The 19,716-nt window shown below is 33.0% G+C and overlaps 2 protein-coding genes across 14 annotated transcripts in view; one reads left to right on the forward strand and one right to left on the reverse strand.

The window, feature by feature from the left end:
- Nucleotides 1–935, reverse strand: part of LOC149786356 (profilin-4-like) — an 87,050-nt gene extending 86,115 nt beyond the window's left edge. The window contains exon 1 of the mRNA XM_089976783.1: nucleotides 773–935. The gene's annotated coding sequence lies outside the window, so the exon portion shown is untranslated. The remainder of the gene's footprint in view (nucleotides 1–772) is intronic.
- Nucleotides 1–19,716, forward strand: part of LOC149786357 (protein FAM228B-like) — a 116,103-nt gene that overhangs the window by 62,681 nt on the left and 33,706 nt on the right. For 6 of the 13 annotated variants that reach the window (XM_089976767.1, XM_089976778.1, XM_089976769.1 and 3 more), the window contains 5 exons: nucleotides 1,288–1,440; nucleotides 5,969–6,103; nucleotides 9,622–9,651; nucleotides 11,315–11,377; nucleotides 19,109–19,186. In XM_089976767.1, coding sequence (XP_089832893.1) covers nucleotides 1,339–1,440; nucleotides 5,969–6,103; nucleotides 9,622–9,651; nucleotides 11,315–11,377; nucleotides 19,109–19,186 — 408 coding nt within the window. In that variant the 5' untranslated portion in view covers nucleotides 1,288–1,338. The other 7 variants (XM_089976768.1, XM_089976770.1, XM_089976771.1 and 4 more) reach the window with 7 other exon arrangements.

Here is a 19,716-nt window from a genome sequence, read left to right on the forward strand (position 1 = left end):
GTCAACTTCCAAACACCATATTAAGTCAACAGTAAATCTACCTGCTGACCACAAATATGGCTGCTGATGACATCATTCGGGAACTATCTATATCAATGCAAAAATGTATATCTGTAAGTAGCATACTAAAATGTGAACTATCATCAGTAACCAAACAATGCTGAACTTTTACTTGGTTGATATTTCATTATTTACAAAGTAACTGGTTAATCTGACAGTGTTTTCTATTTGTTATCTGATTATACTTTGTTTCAGAATTAAGACTAAAATTTTTAATGACAAATTACAAGTTCTGGAACCTGATCATTATTTATGTTAGATAATCAGTTCATTAAAATTCTGGTAGACTGTAATAATAATAATGTGGGGCATGTTGCCCAGTGCTGACTGCCACACTGCAGACATCATAGCGATATGAATGTAAAATTGTTAAAGCTACTTTAAAACTCCAAATAACACACACACACACACACACACAAACTTTCACATGTAATAATGGCGTAGTTTCGTACACGTGTATGCTGTACAAATCTAATGAAATACTGTACCTTAAATTACCAATAGTGGTATATTTTCAAGGCAGTTCGTTAACTTTTGTGCAATATCTAAATCGTGAAAACTAAGCTATTGAAATAAGATTTTTGACATATGAACGGTCTAGTCCAACAATGTAAGACCTCGATGCTGATATTATGTTTTGGGCGTCTAGACGCCCAAAACAAATACCAGCGTCGAGGTCTTACATTGAAGGACTAACGAACGGTCTTGTTACCCAGTCGAGTGGAGATGTTCCTCAGCCGAAATTAGTGACTAATGTTGCAGACTTCACTGCAGTCTATCTTTAAAAGCAACCTTATGCTAACGTTGTAAAATCTATATGTTATTACGGTACAGAATAATGTATAAATCTGTGTTCACGAATAGTTCTTTTCAGCAATAGGATACCGTACCCTTCGACTGAATGACTGCTTCTGATCGTTCTTGAGAGTAGCTTCCCTTTCCCGGAAGTTACAATTGCTATGGTAGACTTGACGCGCTTCCAACGGTTGATTTTTTTCTCAGTTGCACATATGTTGCAGCGTTCTATGCGTCATTTTAATTTTCAGACTTATTGGTTTTTGCATTTTTCATTATTTAGCTAGGTTTTCTTTATACATTGTACTCGATACACTTCTTTTAAGTGTCAATTGTTATCACTATGTGACGTCACATTGTTTCTAAATGGCGACAACAATGCTGTCGTTTGTGGTTGTACATAATGAAAGTGTATTCTCTCTCTATATCCAGGTGTTAAAGAATACCCGATGAATCCACCGTAAAGGTGGAAAAGGATATAAAATGACATCGTTGCTATGTGTAAAGCAGCCAGGTGGCACAGTGCAGATCCACGATGCCGAGACAAAGGACATTTTGGTGGCCGACAGTACAAAGGAACCATTGGTAAAATATTGTTTGTTTACTTTGGATTTGGTTGTTTTGTTGTTATTGTTTCGACAATCCTATGCAGTGTACTCAAAATATATGTGCTAGTGAAATATTTTTTAAAATTTCTTTTATATAAAAAACAACAATAACAACAACAAACAAATAAATGGATAAATGAAAGAAAACTACAGGATGGGTTTATTTCGTCTGTTTCTTTATCCTGGACCCCTCAGTTTTATGTACTTTATCACTTACTTTCACCTTTTCAGAAATATATACTTTTCATAGTGATACATTTAATTACTTTAGAAACATTGGAAGTATGGATAACAAATGACAAGGATATATTCCCTTACAATCTTGGCATGCTTTCAAGCAGTTGTCAGAAAGTTGATGTATTACGTCACCCAATTTGACGCACTTTACAGAAGTTTATTATTTTTCTGTAACACCAGTGCAAATGTGTTGCTCCTGATTGAAACACATTATTGTTTGTGCTCTATCATGACATATACCTAGCATTTATACAGAAAAACAAATTGTAATTTTATTATACAAAACTTGCTTCGGAAATGAAGCTTAAAAAAATTAAACTCACTGTTCACTGAGTCACCTTCAACCCTCCTTTTGTAAATTCACCTCAATTTCAATCATTATTGACTGATCATTAAAAAATGTGAGCAATCTGAGGAAATGACAATTTTAGGATGACTTAATTTGTTATGGTAAATTAAAGTTTTGACATTTTGTAAGCTGTTTTAACCTGTCTGAGTACAAAAGCATGTTTGACTGAGTGGTAGAGTGTGTGTGTGTGTGTGTGATTTAGATTTTTAATGTAGCTTTAATAATTTTTCAGTCATATTGCTACGATGTCTGCAGTGTGGCAGTTTATAGTGATGTCTAGCACTGGGGCATCATGCCTCAGACATGTAGCATGAAGTCCCACCCAGTCACATTATCCTGACACCAGGCCTAGCAGTCCTAACACTAACCTCTTAATGCTGGGTGCATAGCAAGGCAGTTGTTAGTACCATTTTTGTTAGAAGTCTTTGGTATGACTCGGCTGGGGTTCGAACCTATAACCTCCCACATTAGGGGGCGGATGCTCTAACCACTAGGCCACTGGAGTGGTTGTAGTGAAGTTGACAAGGTTATTAATGTTACTGGCATGGTAGTGCAAAGGATAGAGCATTTTACAGAAGTAAAGAAATTGTAAATTAGACAACTTTTCAAACATTAATATTTCTGTGACAAAAGTTAATGTGGTTTCCACATATTGCTCAAGCTCATGAAATTCTTGTTTTCCTAATTGCAAGTATAACTTCTTGAATGTAGGGCACATACAATTAAGATCACATGGATGATTTGAAATCCTGTATTTTCACATGTAAAAATATAAGGATATTTTTTTTAACATGTAAAAATGTAGCAATAAAAAAATATGAAACACATTTCACCAATAAATTTCTATTTCACATATAAGTACACAATAAAAAGAGGATATTTTCTTTCCCCATGTTAATAATAGATATATTTATTGTGTTGCACAAAGAACTTGATATTTTAATAAGTGGTGAAGTGGCAAGATAAGATATATCCAGTATTTACATAGGAAACAATATTTGCTATATAGCCATATTGCTCCTCAATTGAAGCTTAGAAGATAAAACTCATTTTTAAGCTCTCCAACCCACCCACTTTTCATGACTTCACCTCACCTTTAATCATACTGTATTTATAGGCTGATCATAAAAATATAGGTACTGGCATATAATTGTGGGGGATATAAAATATAGGTACTGGCATATAATTGTGGGGGATATAAAATATAGGTACATGTACTGTCATATCATTGTGGGGATATAAAATATAGGTACTGTTATATAATTGTGGGGATATAAAATATAGGTGTTGGCATGTAATTGTGGGGATATAAAATATAGGTACTGGCATATAATTATGGGGATATAAAATACAGATATTGGCATATAATTGTGGGGATATAAAATACATGTACTGGCATATCATTGTGAGGATATAAAATATAGGTACTGGCATATAACTGGGGATATAATGTACAAAAATTATGAATAAATAGAGATAAACAGTTTTATTAATATTTTTATTATGAATGATGCACATTATATATATATATATATATATATATATATATATATATATATATATATATATATATATATATATATATATATATATATATATATTTGATATATTATTGAATAATGTTCAATATTTCATCAGAACTCAATTTATATAATAAAAAATTATGGTGTGGATCATACCTATAATCAAGTATTTTATAAATAATTAATCATAATATATTCAGACTTAATTTTAGAATGCCCTTTCATTTTTAAAGAATTAGAATTAGAGTTTGAATTCAGTCTGATGAAGCAATAAAGCAAAACTGGTCACACAGTCTATGTGTTGTGTTGTTTATTTTGTAATTTATCATTGATATAATATTCAGGTACTGGCACGTAATTGTGAGGATATGAAATATAGGTACTGGCATATCATTATGGGGATATAAAATATAGGTACTTGCATATAATTGTGGTGATATAAATACATGTACTGGCATATCATTGTGAGGATATAAAATATAGGTACTGCCATATAACTGGGGATATAAAATAATAGGTACTGGCATATCATTGTGGGGGTATAAATACATGTATTGGCATATAATTATGGGGATATAAAATATAGGTACTGGCATATAATTATGGGGATATAAAATATATGTACTGGCATATCATTGTGGGGATATAAAATATAGGTACTGACATAAATTATGGGGATATAAAATATAGGTACTGGCATATAATTATGGGGATATAAAATATAGGTAAAGTAAAACCTGTCTTGAAAGACCACTGTTATGTGAGATGACCTCTCTTGAGAACCCTTATTCTCAATGCACAGATTTATTGATTATATAGTATTATAACCTGCTATGAGAGACCACCTATCTTGAGAGACCATACTTTTTTGGCAGAAGGGGAGGTCTTTCAAGACAGGTTCTACTGTGCTGGCATATAATTGTGTGAATATAAAATATAGGTACTGGCATATAATTGTGGGGATATAAAATAAATGTTTTGGTATATTATAGATGGGATTTGAAGTACATGGTATGGCTCATATTGGGAATCAGAAAAATATATACTCAGTAGTGTAGCAAGAATTCTGCTTCCTCTCTTCCCCACCCCTTCTCTACAAAACTCAAAACTTAATTCTCGGGTCTCCTCCCAAGAAAAATGTTGTTTGATGGGAATTTTGGGCTCGCCTTTAATTGTTGGGGTTGTTAGAGAGATTTACCACTGAATATATTGGCATATCATAGTGGATATCTAAAATATGTCTACTGGAATATCATAGTGGGCATCTGAAATATGTCTGTTGGCATATCATTGTGGACATCTGAAGTACGTATACTAGCATATCATAGTGAACATATGAAATATATCTACTGGCATATCATAGTGGACATCTGAAATATGTCTGTTGTTATATCACAGTGGACATCTGAAATATGTCTGTTGTTATATCATAGTGGACATCTGAAATATGTCTGTTGATATATCATAGTGGACATATGAAATATGTCTGTTGGTATATCATAGTGGACATATGAAATAGTCTGTTGGTATATCATAGTGGACATATGAAATATGTCTGTTGGTATATCATAGTGGACATTTGAAATATGTCTGTTGTTATATCATAGTGGACATCTGAAATAGTCTGTTGGTATATCATAGTGGACATCTGAAATATGTCTGTTGGTATATCACAGTGGACATATGAAATATGTCTACTGGAATATCATAGTGGGCATCTGAAATATGTCTATTGGCATATCACTGTGGACATCTGAATTTTGTATACTAGCATATCATAGTGGACATCTGAAATATATCTATTGGCATATCATGGTGGACATCTGAAATATGTCTATTGGTATATCATAGTGGACATATGAAATATATCTACTTGCATATCATAGTGGACATCTGAAATATGTCTGTTGGTATATCATAGTGGACATATGAAATATATCTACTGGCATATCATAGTGAACATCTGAAATATGTCTTTTGGCATATCATTGTGGACATCTGAAGTACATGTACTGGCATATCACAATGGACATCTGAAGTACATGTACTGGCATATTATAGTGGACATCTGAAGTACATGTACTGGCATATTATAGTGGACATCTGAAGTACATGTACTGGCATATTATAGTGGACATCTGAAGTACATGTACTGGCATATCATAGTGGGCATCTAAAGTACATGTACTGGCATATCATAGTGGGCATCTAAAGTACATGTACTGGCATATCATAGTGGGCATCTAAAGTACATGTACTGGCATATCATAGTGGGCATCTAAAGTACATGTACTGGCATATCATAGTGGGCATCTAAAGTACATGTACTGGCAGATCATAATACAAGTCTTATGTTGATAATATATGTAAATGCTTTTGTATACTTTGTTTTACAGCAAATGCCGAAAAGGAAAAATAAGAGACCCCAAACATCCCCTGTGCTCCGTGGGAATATGGATGCTCAAAGTTTGATTGGTCAGACAATGAAAGTACAGGACTGGCTTAATGAAAAGACAATCAAATCTGTTCAGGTGTGTAATCTGTGTTTGAGTAGTTTGGTATTATTGTCTTATAAATGAGTTATGTGTGAGTTTATAATCAAGATTAATTTAATGCCCAGTAACTTGAGTACCAGTGCTTCTTCTTCTCTCAAGGTATCTCAGCTTGCTTATACAAAAGTATATCTAAACTCTTATTATATTGTGGAAAAATGTCTTATTAAATGATTTTATTCTGCCTCCACTCCAAAGCTGAAAAGAGTACATTGTTTGGCTGACCATCCATATGTCTTGCATCAGTGTTTCAGTGCATCTCAAGCCTCCTTTAGCAAAATAGCATAAAGGTGACTGAAATTTAATGTCATTAAATCATACACACTTTATTATTATCATAAATAGTTGACTTGAGTAAGTTTTCAGGCCATTACAGTAATTTTTAAATTCTGTTGCCAGTGTTAGATTTTATTAGAGTTACAACAGTTTTTAAACTTATTAAGAGTTAAGACTTTTTTAAAACCTTTTACAGTTAGGACTTTTTGCTTATTAGAGCTAAGACTTTTTTGACATATTAGAGTTCAGGCTTTTTTGACATATTAACATTCAGATGTTTTTACATTTTAGAGTTTAGATATTTTTTATAAAAGCCTTTTAGTAGGATTACTCATAAAATACATGAATTAGACCAAAGATATCTAGAAGATATATTGTTATCACATGCAATTAAACTGTATTTATTTTTAGTTTATTAGAGTAATTTTCAAGTTTACTTCTTTTCAGAATTTTGTAACAAACACCTTTTTTGTACAAATAATCAAAACCACTTGAGGAAAAATTTAGTAGGCATATTTGTATACATATGTAGATGATCTGACTAAACATTTGGCTGTGTTATAAAGCAATTTATCAATCTTTTTATTTAAATATTTAAAGATCCTTTCTTGCACAATTTGGCAAAATAAAATTTTGAATGCATGATGTATGCATATGACCTAATTAGAATTTTATGCCATTATAATACATGTAGTTGTAAAAAAAAATTCATCATGTTTAATTTTGTTTTACTTGGATTTTTTTGGTCAACAGTGGAAATATACGTTTTATATATCTAGTGATAATCACTTATGGTTTGACAAAAATCAGCTGTTTTAGGAGAATAGATGTATAAAGCAAAATGTAAATTTTGGCAAAGTCATATTTAGCATCATTGGTACGTTTCTTATTGCTCTTGTGTTCTGGTTTAATTTTTGTATGGTTTAAGCAAGTTTCATCAAGCTTTCATTTATAAGAGTCCATGCTTCCAGTACCTCCAGTCCTGTGTCATTTTTCAAAGAGTCCATGCTTCCAGTACCTGCAATGTGTCAACTTTCAAAGAGTTTTCTTGTGTCTAGTACCTCCAGTATCTGCATATGGTCATGTACTCTCCACATTCAATGTTAGGTCTTAATTTTTAATTTCTTTGTTATATTTCATATACTTGAAATCCAGTATTGGAAACTCAAGGCCTGGACATCCACTTTCAATCCTACACAAAACTCCAGCATTGGAGACTCATGGTTTAGGACTTCCACTTCCAATCCTACGCAGAACTCTCAGTGTGTAATAACCTTTAGCAAGTGTTCCACTGAATAGTTAGTGTCACCATTTTTAACCCTATTCTGTTGGTTATTATAAAGTCAATTGCCACCTTCATGCCAAGTAATTGTACATATATTTGGAAGGCAGAGTTTTGAAGAGTTTTCAGTTTATAATGAAGGAGCCAGTTCCTAAAGGATTTGGGGAGAGACTAGGGTATATGATAGCTGTATAAGTGATTATTTGGTGAAAATGTCTTAGGACAGACCCATGAATGAACCCATGCTGATTCTATATATATATATATATATATATATATATATATATATATATATATATATATATATTTAATTTGCCATATTTACAATATTCATTAACAGACACATTTTAGCACTCTTAATTATTTTTTTATGGGGGGGTGTCTCATTTTTCTTGATTATATAGTGCTTCTTTACTTATGCACACTCCATTTCTATTATTATTATTATTTTTTAATGCTTTATTCTTTTGTAAAAATATATTGCTTTGGGGTGTTGTTTTACATTTTCATTAAAAAAGTTTGCCGTTCAATCTTTCTGTATAGAATATTTTACCTAGGATATGATTTTCATCGTAGACATTATAATTAATTAGGTGGCATTGGCAGTGAAATGGGTTTTCCATGGTCACCTTGTCCCTCCTTTCTTTTGTTTTACACTTAACCTTCACACTTGCCAGTGGGATTACTGTTGGAAAACAATATCTTTAGTACAAATTCGTCAGACATTTGTAAAAATGGGGGTGGACTATGATCAGTTTGATTATAGATTTATCATGGAATAAATATGGTAAGAATGTTTGTAAGCACTGGTACTCATTTTGTAAGCACTGGTACTCATTTTGTAAGCACTGGTACTCATTTTGTGTAATTTTTCCTCTTCTATCTGCTTGTGAATTTTTATTAGAGATGGTTCTTTTTTTACGGTAACTGTGACTATATCATCAAATTGTTTTACAATATTTTAATTTCTGATTGTTGCTTGATATTATTTGGTTTTTTTTTTTGTTTAATCACATTTTCTTTTTTATTTATATGTGATCACCATAGGTCCTTGTTAATGTGTACTTAATTACTGGTAGTATTTTGCATGATTTTATAGCACTGAGCATGTCATAACTAGTCATGCTAGTATTAATTAGTACCTGAAGATAAATTGCTCACTTAATTCTCATGCTCAGGCTAAAAAACATGAGACTGGTACCCATAAAAGTTTCTTTTTATCTGTAATATGCAATGTTGTGTGATAAAAGAAGTACTCATTTGACAAATGGAGTATCAGTTATAATGCCACAGGATCCTGATTGATCATTGCCAGCAGGACTAAATTACACGTCACTATGAATTTTGTCAATAATAGGCTTGTCAAGTTTAATATTTCATACTCTTAATTTTCATTCATTTCATAAAAAAGTATGAGTCATTAAAATGATTCATCTGCTCATTGGTTATAGTATTAAAGAAAGAAATTTTAACGAACTTTATGCATATCTGGTTATTCATTGATGTTAATAAGATCACTTGTCACTGACCATCAGAAGTTGTCAGTGACATTGTCAAATTAAAAGAAAACAACTAAATATAAAATAATACACACTCTCTCTTTGAAATTTTGTTCTGAATTAAACATTAAGAAGCAGCAGTCTACAAATAATGGTTTACATGTATTTACAATAACTCAGAAAAATATGCTTATTCATTAACAAAGCTAAAGATGGCTGTGGTCTCTCATTTTTTCCCCAAAACATAAAGGGTAAATATAAAATAAACACAAATATTTGTGATACTACAACAGAATCTGGTCATGAATTTTAACTTACCTTAAGCTTTTATACTAGATGTTTTAGAGAGATTGAAAATGACAAGATAAAGATTGCTTGATGTGTTGGTATAGGTTGTACACACTGTTTTTATTTTTGTGGTATGAATGCATGTTTTGCAGCAGGCACGATTGGATTTGGGCACAAATGAGGTACAGTATAAAATCTTCTTGAGACTGCATCTTTTCAGCAGCGTGTTCTGTTGTCTGTTTTCTGTTTCAGCTGCATTTGTTCTCTTTTGACCATTAATGTCACCAAATTTCTTTGTTGCATGTTCTTTTTTCAGCTGTTAAAGTACTGACATAACATGTGATCACCCTTTTGTAAAAGTCATTTAACATGAGATGACCCTTTTGTAAAAGACATTTAACATGAGATGACCCTTTTGTAAAAGACATTTAACATGAGATGACCCTTTTGTAAAGACATTTAACATGAGATGACCCTTTTGTAAAAGACATTTAACATGAGATGACCCTTTTGTAAAAGACATTTAACATGAGATGACCCTTTTGTAAAAGACATTTAACATGAGATGACTCTTTTGTAAAAGACATTTAACATGAGATGACCCTTTTGTAAAATACATTTTCTAACATAATGGAATGTTTATATGTATGTTGTAATTGTTTAAAATGCAATTTAAAGCAAGAAAGAGAATGAAACAAGTTCTCAGTCATACTGGTATAAAATTGCCCTCAAATTGATTTAACTTTGTTACCTTTCAATTCTAACTGGAGTAGTAGGTGTTTATGCTGGCTGAGCAGAGTTTATAAAATTGGTTCTCAACATAAGTAGCAATTAGAAGTTGGCATGTTTTATTTGTTTCTTTATTTATTTATTATATTATTTGTTTATTTATTTATTTATTTTTTTATTTATTTATTTATATTTGCAAAATATAATGTTTTATAATTACTTATAAATTATTTTTCAATAACTTCTAATTTTGTCTATTTTATTTTGTTTGTTCATTTGTTACTTCATTTGTTGTATTTATTTGATGATGGCAAAGATCTTACCTAAGTGCTACGTATAATTTGTACTCAAAATATTTCTACCACATTTACTTGCTTATAGGTTGGGTATGGCTATAGATTGGCATGTTGACAAATATTTGATAGCTAGGTGTCATCATTTTTAAATTTGCTTTTTATTCAGTTTTGAAAAAGACCATTGTTGCAAAGAAAGCTAATAACAAAATCAGTCTCTTTGACTCATATTATCAACTTTGAGCAAACACTACATGTATAACATAAAATAACAGAGTATATTGTAGCTGAGTATGGCCTGTTGCATGTTCAAAATGGAATGCCATGTAACGAGAAAGTTTCGTTTGTTGAAATATTTAATTTGTAACAATAACTCTAGATCTGTCATCCATCCTTTGTAGCATTTCATTTTTATCATTCTCATATATACAGTTGTCCCATGGATAATACTGTCATTGGGCGTCTTATATTGTGTATCATGTTTTAATAAGGCTGCCATATACTGAGATAGGTTCTGTATCTACACTACTTTCATCCCCAAAAATGGCATCAGCAACTATACATGTGTTCTATTATGAGTGAAAGTGTTATTTTGATGTCCCTTATAACAGGCTACAACTTTATTCATAATGGAATAATATGTACATAAATTTTACTTAATTTCCTGAAAATTGTTTCTACATTTATCTGTGTATAAAATACCCTGAACTTATAATGAACATTATTGACCTAGATCTGTGGGTCCATTATGTGATGGAAGATCTAGGTCTGTGTTGTTTGTATATTGCTGTGAATTACACAAACAAATCACAATCCATTGCAGATCTTTAGCACAGTAAAAACCCAGTCTTCGGCTGTGCTTAACTTTTGTACTGGTTCAAGAAAGGTATGTTAGTTATTAATCTCCATTATCATTTCTGTTACAGCAATACAGCTACTATTGTCTTGTTTCAAAATCACTGATGGTATGTTTCACACTTAGATCATTGAAGAGTCTTCCTAGCCATTTCTTTAGCTAGAAAAAAGATGAGCCTTAACTCAAATTTTCCATGGTTTTGGGGATACTTTATTAACAGCTTTCCAGCTCTCATAATTGTACAATTGAAGGTACCATTGTTATAGTATAGTCCTCATTCATATCATTCGGCTTAGTTCAAACATTTGCCTGAAATGCAAGGTAAGAGTTTCAACATGTTTGTGGTGCCCCATGGTTTAGTGTTTTACTTCACACTGACCCTCAGAGATTTGAACTTGGCAAATTGTGTATTGTCATTATTTTTACATGATCAGTTAGGAAATGATGGTAAAAAAATGAAGTACAATACACTTAAAAGCAAAGAAGTTGTATTGTTTAAAAATATAACTTCTTCACTGTAGATTATTTTCAGTTTCACCTGAAATGGGGGAGGGGGGCGAAACACATTTTTGGTGTTGTTTCTGATTGCATTCAGACACATTGATTTCCAAGGGACTTTCATTTAGTCAGGTCCTTATTTTATATAAAATACACTTACCTTTGGCACCCATGTATAAACAGAATAATAGGGTGAAAATGGACTATTTTTTTATATATATTTTTGCTTATTGGACCAGCGCATTTCATGTTCTGGCCACTCAATTTATCCCACTCTTGCAAAGGTTCTTCTGTCTGTGTGCAGTTTGGACCGGTATGCTTTAGATCTAATCTGATTCTGAAACCAGTAATGTTTGACAGAAAAACATTGGATCTCAAAAACTATGCTTTTTCCACTGTATTTCATGACACAAGTTGAAAGTCTGCATTGTTTAGTATCATTGTAGAACTACAGCTTTCTCCTTTTCTGTAATATCACTGCTTAGGTGTATCATACATATTGTTGATGTTACAGGGCTCAGAAGTAGGGTATTACCTCATGACACATAAATGTGGCACACATGAATAATGCATCAAACCATGCAAATCTGTCCTGATCATGTGAAGATGTTGATTACCTGTGAGTTAGGGTCTCTTAGTCGATGAAAAGTGTTTTGAAGGTTTCTCTGTTTATTGCCACAAAGGCAGATTACATGCTAAATGAATTAAAATAAATATTTTATCAACAGTACCCCAAGTGATGATTTTACCTTATCAACCAGAGCTGATATGCTACTTTAAAATGATGAAGAGGATTTTAATTGACATCATTTGCAGGAGTTGTCTCCCCTGTCATCTGGACTTTGATTTCTGCAATATTACATTATCAGAGATTTCAGATCTTAACCATATTTGGCACAGTTTTGTACTGACTGGTTTCTGAATGGGTTTGATTTTTATTGTTTGGGTACAATATCATATAGAGGAATTAAGGCCCCTGATTTTCTTTCCTTCTACGTTTGGTGTCTGCAGCATAATATCACTAAGGATTGTTGGATTGCAAACAAATTTAGCAAACACCTTTATACTGACACGACCTTAAATGAGTTTGTTTTTTAGTATTCCATGATATTATTAAATGTGCAAATCTCAAAATTATTCATACTTAAAAGATGACTTAGATTTCAGTTTTATGTTAAATGTGTTTGCAATTTGAACTTCATGAAGAATTTGATGTGACAACACTACAGTGACATTTGATTTTTCAGCCTGTAAACTGACTCTGTAACAAAATCTGATACCTACAAGGAAAATAACAATCACTATATTATTAGGGTAAACACTACTTTAAAATTAAGGAATAATGCAACACACCTATGAGATATGCTTCATTGCACCCTTTTGCTTCTAGAACTGATGTCTTTTATAAAGTTGTGAAATCCTTGCAAAATAAAGCACCAATCTCTGCAAGAGTGAAGCCATATATATTCATCTATACTATTGACATGTTTTTATTTATGTACTTTTTTTTGTTAAATGTAGCAAACTGCATATTTAATGGATAATAGATCAGTTGCTGAGAGTTTTTTTTGCAAATCATTTAATTTGTATGCACAAAGTTATTTAAAATCACTATTTTTTTATTTTTAATGAAATTCTAACCCTCCATAAAGGTAATGAGTCAGCAGAATATCTACACATATACCGTATATACTCACTTATGAGTCAGATCCAATTGCAAACTGCAGAAACCCATATCTGCCATTGCATACTATGCTGACTGCTCTGGGTCTTTGCAGTTTATTAAGACTAATCAGTAGAGTAAACAATGTGGACCCAGATCTGTCATAACATAATGCACTTGCAGATGAGGATCTGTGTTGATTGCAGTTGAACCTGACTTATATAGCAAATAGTATGAATGAGTAGCAATTTACCCATCTATACAAGTAATTACAAAACTTGTATCTCTCTACCATTGTTACATTATTATTGCCTTCCTATTCCTTTGGTAATAAAACTGTTACCATGGTGATTGTTTTTCATAACAGAAATTTAATTCATAGTTTAAAGACCATATTCCTTAAGTTTTGGAGCATACATTGGGATGCAGAGCCTGTACAGTAATTGCCTTGTCCATCCATCCACACTTCTTGTAACCAGCATAACTTTACAACCCTTGCATGTAATTAGATTTTACATGGTAGGTGAATTGCCCATTACATGATGATATGCCTTTTAAAAAGGCTTTGTCTTTTCAGATTCAATTATGTTAGAGATTTTAACTTTTTTTTCCATCAGTGCTACATCTTCAGTACTGTAACAGCACATCCTTGTAACCAGCATAGTTCATGAACCAGTCAGCATTTTCTAATGTAATTTGGTGATACATAAGCTTATGCCCCTGGCATGTACCTTTTATGGGTTTTGTCTTATCAGCTCCATTGGGATAGTTATGGCCCTTGACATATCGTCACATCAGGTGTTGCTTGTAACCTGCCCTTATTAATTGCCAGTTACATGTAGATATGATTTTCAAAGGTTTCATTGTTACAGTTCCAATTTTGATAAATTATTGCCTTTAACCATCAGTGTTACATCAACACTGCTGCAAACCCTTGTGACCAGCATGGCTTAGAAACCTCTTATAACATGATGTAAATTTGGTGTGTACATTGTCTCAAGACCTCGATGGGCTTTTATACCTTTTATAGCAGTTCCATTTTGGATAGAGTTATTGTCCTTGACAGTTAAATTCATATCAACACGAGAAGATGCTGGCAGAACTCAGGAACCATTCAACTTATTTTGGTGCAACTTTATGTAAAAATAGTGTCATTTAGAATAGTTATGCCCATCATAGCTCATCCTTCAAACATTGATTTCCACTAGATAACTTCACCAAATATTTTTGAATTTTAAACCCAATTGACTTGTGGCTTCAGATTGATATGTCCATGAATAAATGTGATTTTCAGCATTCCACAACATAATTTAAAGGAGTTACAGCCCCTGATTACCCATCCTTCTAACTTTGGCTTCCACAGTATAACATTACTGCACTTTTTTTTGTTTCAATCAAATCTGGGCTGCAGTTTTGCAGTGTTCTACATTATAAATATTAGAGTTATGGCCCCTTAATGCCCATCCTCCAAACATTTTGCTTTCTGAAACATAACTTTACCAAGGAATATAGCATTTCATCCAGATCTATTATATGCCTTTATATTGATGAGATTTTGAATGATTTTGATTTCCAGCGTTACACATTATTATTTAGAAAATCTATATGGTGACTGTCCCTGAATGCCAGTCCTTTCAAACTTTGTTTTTCTAATAGAAATTCTTCTGTCTGAGGTATTATCAAACAGATTGTGGAGAGTGGGGCCCTTGTGATGCACCCATTGCTAATTACTCTAGTTATATGTCAATAATTAGACTTTATTTGTGTATCTCTGAGATTCCATTGTGTTTATTTTCTGTGTGAGATGGAGATCTACTTTAGCCCTTTTTTGTCTATTTTTAATTTCCATTCAGGTATAAAATCCAAGATGCCATTTGGCCAGTTTCAGTAACATATATGATGGAAAGATCAATAATGTAACAAAATCTTTGGTTTAGTAGGGTGACCACATAAGATTGATGCAAAGATCAATCATGTAACAAAATATCTGATTTAATAGGGTGAATATGTAAAATTGATGGAAAGATCAGTAATGTAACAATAAATTTTAATTAATAGGGTGACCATGTAAAATTAATGGAAAGATCAGTAATGTAACAAAATCTTTGGTTTAGTAGGGTGACCACATAAGATTCAAGAAATTGTATTTCAGCAAATGTTCAGATGACCCCATGAAATGAAGTAAGCAAAACTTGTAGGTAATTTAGACCATAATCCAATAGACTGGGCCTGTTGGGTAATCTATTTCACACATCCAATTTCACACACCCAATAGATTAAGCCTATTGGGTTATCTGTTTCAGCCATCCAATAGATTAGGCCTATTGGGTTATCTATTTCAGCCATCCAATAGATTAGGCCTATTGGGTTATCTATTTCACACATCCAATAGATTAGGCCTATTGGGTTATCCCATTTCAGACATCCATGATACATAACCAACAAGGAACAGTATAGACCCAGATCTTTTGTTACTTAATGTGCTGGCAGATCAGAGTCAGTGCTCTTTCTCTAATTATGATCTCATGTAAACAGAATAGAACCTGATACACCAGTGTGTTATGACATGATGGCCATCACATTTGAGTTTACTGCTCTGGTGGCCTAGTGGTAAGAGCGTCCGCCTCGGATGCAGGAGGTCGTGGGTTCAATCTCCGGCTGAGTCATACCAAAGACTTACAAAAATGGTACTAACAGCTTCCTCGCTTGGCCCTCAGCATTACGAGGTTAGTGTTAGGACTGGTCATGCTACATATCTGCGACATGATGCCCCAGTGCTAAAAACTGCCACAGTGCAGACATCATAGCGATATGACTGAAAAATTGTTAAAGCTACGTTAAAATCACACACACACATTTGAGTCTATGCTCTTCACCGTTATATGTGTTGTATATGGTAAATACAGTAAAAGTACTTGGATTATATTCATTTTAAAAGATTCATTGTCATTTCTTTAGATTCATAAAAGACATAAGAATTCACACTCACTGCTTGCATGGACCTGACACAGAGAAACCTGTATTAAATGACATCTCCATATTGAGGACACCTCACAATCACTGCTTTAATGTTCATGACATCTGAATGTAAAGGGCACTGAATCATAAAGAACAACATTTTGCCATCCCTTGATCAATGTTTATGATTTTTATTAAACATTATATAAAGGACACCTATCAAATTTTGCAGTCCATGTAGTGTCATTTATTGACAGGTTTCACTGTGCATTTATAAGCTTTCTTGAAAGTCACAGCATAGTAACAACTGAATCCAACATATTTAAAGCTGTCCTTTTTGCATGGCAATACTTATTGATAACAATCCTAAGTTTTATTTGAAAATGCTAGATACATAAAGCATGTATAGTACGTCTGCTCAAATAGAGATCCATACATTTTACATGATCATTGTCTAAAGTAATTAATATGTCTTGTTAATAAATATTTTCATGACTATTGTTAGAACCAGAATATTTTATTTTACAAAGATGCATTTTTGAATATAAAACAGTGGAAGACATATTAATTGTTAGTTGAACTGGCCATCTGTTCAAGTGAATTTATGGTATGTCCCTTCGTCCATCACACATAAAGATGTATCAGGTATCCAGCAAAAATTGCTATTTTCAACTGTTTCTCAAAATCTGACAGATCAGTTCCAACCAAGCTTGGCACAGAACATCCTGGCATAAAGGTCTTTCAAAGTTTTTTGCTAATGAGGCCAATCCAACTTAAATTACAGCGCCATAGCTTAAAATAGAAGAAGAAAAAACATTAAACAACTTTTCTCCAATTTAGCTGCTGAACAGGTTCTTATCGAATTTGACAAAAAGCATCTTGGCATAAAGACCTTTCAAGTTTATACAAACAATTTCAGTCCACCTTCAGGTATGGCCTCTGTTGCAAAAAAGTAAAAAGGCAGTATGTCAGACATCAACAATTGCTATTTTTATCTTCTCAAAAATCTCATGACCGTTTCAACCAAATTTGACACAGACTGTCCTGGCATAAAGGTCTTTTAGATTTCAACAAATAATGCTGGTCCACCATCAGATGCCAATGCTACAAGTAGAAAAAAAACTTTAAATGGCTTTAATTAACAACAGAAAACATCAAATATGACCACTATTACTAAAAGTAGAAAATACTTTCGACAATGTCATTTCCAAACACCTCTGAAAAAAATGTGACCGATCTTGATAGAAAGCAGTTTCTGCAGTGAAGATGATGAAAGCGCTCTCCATTATGGATCACTGCCATCTCACCTCTGTCTGCGTGGGTTTGAGTCTAGGGTTTGGCCAATGTGGGTATGTGAGAAAGCTTGCCAGTAGCTTCTCGTGGGTTGGTGGTTCTTCCAGGGTTCTTCCTCCATCATTAATACTGGCCGCCATGCATAGCCTATCATGTGCTGAAAAATGGCATTAAACCCCACAACAACAACAATAGCCTGTCATGTGCTGAAACATGGCATTAAACCCCAGAAACAAACTTTACTAACATTTGCAAAGTATATTTATTTTGCTCATTATCACATGAATGTTTCCATGTTTGATACTGTATAGACCACACAAAAGACTTTCAGACAAGTGCAGTTAGAAGTAAGCATAAATATGTTTAGTCATTCATAAACATATCATAATAATTATTGTATATAGTACCTGTGGATTTATACAGGAATTTAGTATTTCATACGAGGCCTAAGCTGTAGTGGGTAATTCAGGTAATGACTGATGCATGAAGTATGCTTTAAAGTGTTGTTGTACCATCATTCCAAGGATACACAAAGCCTGTGGCTTTCATTCAGTAAAATCTGGCTTCTAGGGTTGGACAATGGTACCACATGTACTCACTTATAAGTTGAGTCAAACTGCAAACAACAAAGATCCTGCTCTGCCATAGCATAAATAATGCACCTGCAGATCAGGGTCTTTGTTGTTTGTTTTACTGATTACAAGCTGCATATACTCAGATCTGCTGGTGCATTGTGCACTAGCAGATCTGGGTCTGTGCAGTTTGCAGTTGAACTTTTCTTATAAACAAGTACAGATGGTAACAGGTTCTGAATAAGATTTTACGAGCAATGAGAAGAAAAGAAATATTTTCATTAATAAAATCATTTTAATACATGTGCTTTAATACAGCAGAAAAGAAAGTTGTGCTTTTAATTTTTTTGTCTTTTTTGCCTTGACATAGGGGTCAGTATTTCAGTCAAGATCACTTTATTGTGAATTTATGTTTTGCATGATAGTTGCTGTTTTCAGTGGTTGCCATAGATTACTAAATGCTTTGTAAAGGTGATCTATGTAACCATTGGTTACATTCTGGTTTTGAACTGTTATACACATAATTTCAGTCAAATGACATGGACCACACTCTGTCAGGGAACAAGTTAATGATGTACTTTGTTCTTCATTTGGGGCTTCGGTTTATTTTTGTATCACATCCAGCCTGTGCAAATTTACCATTTACCATGTTCTCTTTTTTAAATTAAGATAGTTATATGATCCTCCTCTGCATTATTGAAATTTATTCAGTTCCAGATTTTAAGTTCCAGTGTTCAGTGGATTTTAACCTAATTTTACCATGACTGCTTTTTTTAGGAGAAATCAGATCTGGAAACCAAAGCTGCCAGGAAAATGTACAGTCCCCTGTTAGAGACAGAGGCAACATTTGTCAAAGTAAGTCATCACTCTAGATGATAAACAAGTTGATGTTTCTTCATCTGTATTAAGGATGGAGACTTTATAGTTTTAGAAGAACATGTAATTTTTATTACAATAATAATAATAATAGTATGTTTCATTTTGCTGTGCATTGATTGGATAAATTGCCAGAATCCATCTTTGCTGATACATTACCCTCACATGAACCTTTCAGGGTGATATAAAATTTCTCAGACTTACCTCAAGCTGTTGTCCAAAACTATGGCACTGTTCTACTTCTAATGACACAGTGACATCAGATTGAGACTACATACAGCTAAATATATGTGCTCTGTTTTGCATGTCTACTGATGTGAGAATGCCATGCATATCACTTATAAATAACAAAATGTTTTTTCATGGGTCCTTTTGTACGTTCACCCATATATTTAGAGCATGTAATCACACCTCAGAAGGCATTCGGCATCCTTTGAAAATAAAGAAATATTTTTTGTTGTGTCCATCTGTCCATCCATCTGCCTTTCATTTGTCTGTTCTTAAATTTC

This window comes from Sinohyriopsis cumingii, chromosome 12, assembly GCF_028554795.1.
Source record: "Sinohyriopsis cumingii isolate HCF-2022 chromosome 12, ASM2855479v2, whole genome shotgun sequence".
NCBI lineage: Eukaryota > Metazoa > Mollusca > Bivalvia > Unionida > Unionidae > Sinohyriopsis > Sinohyriopsis cumingii.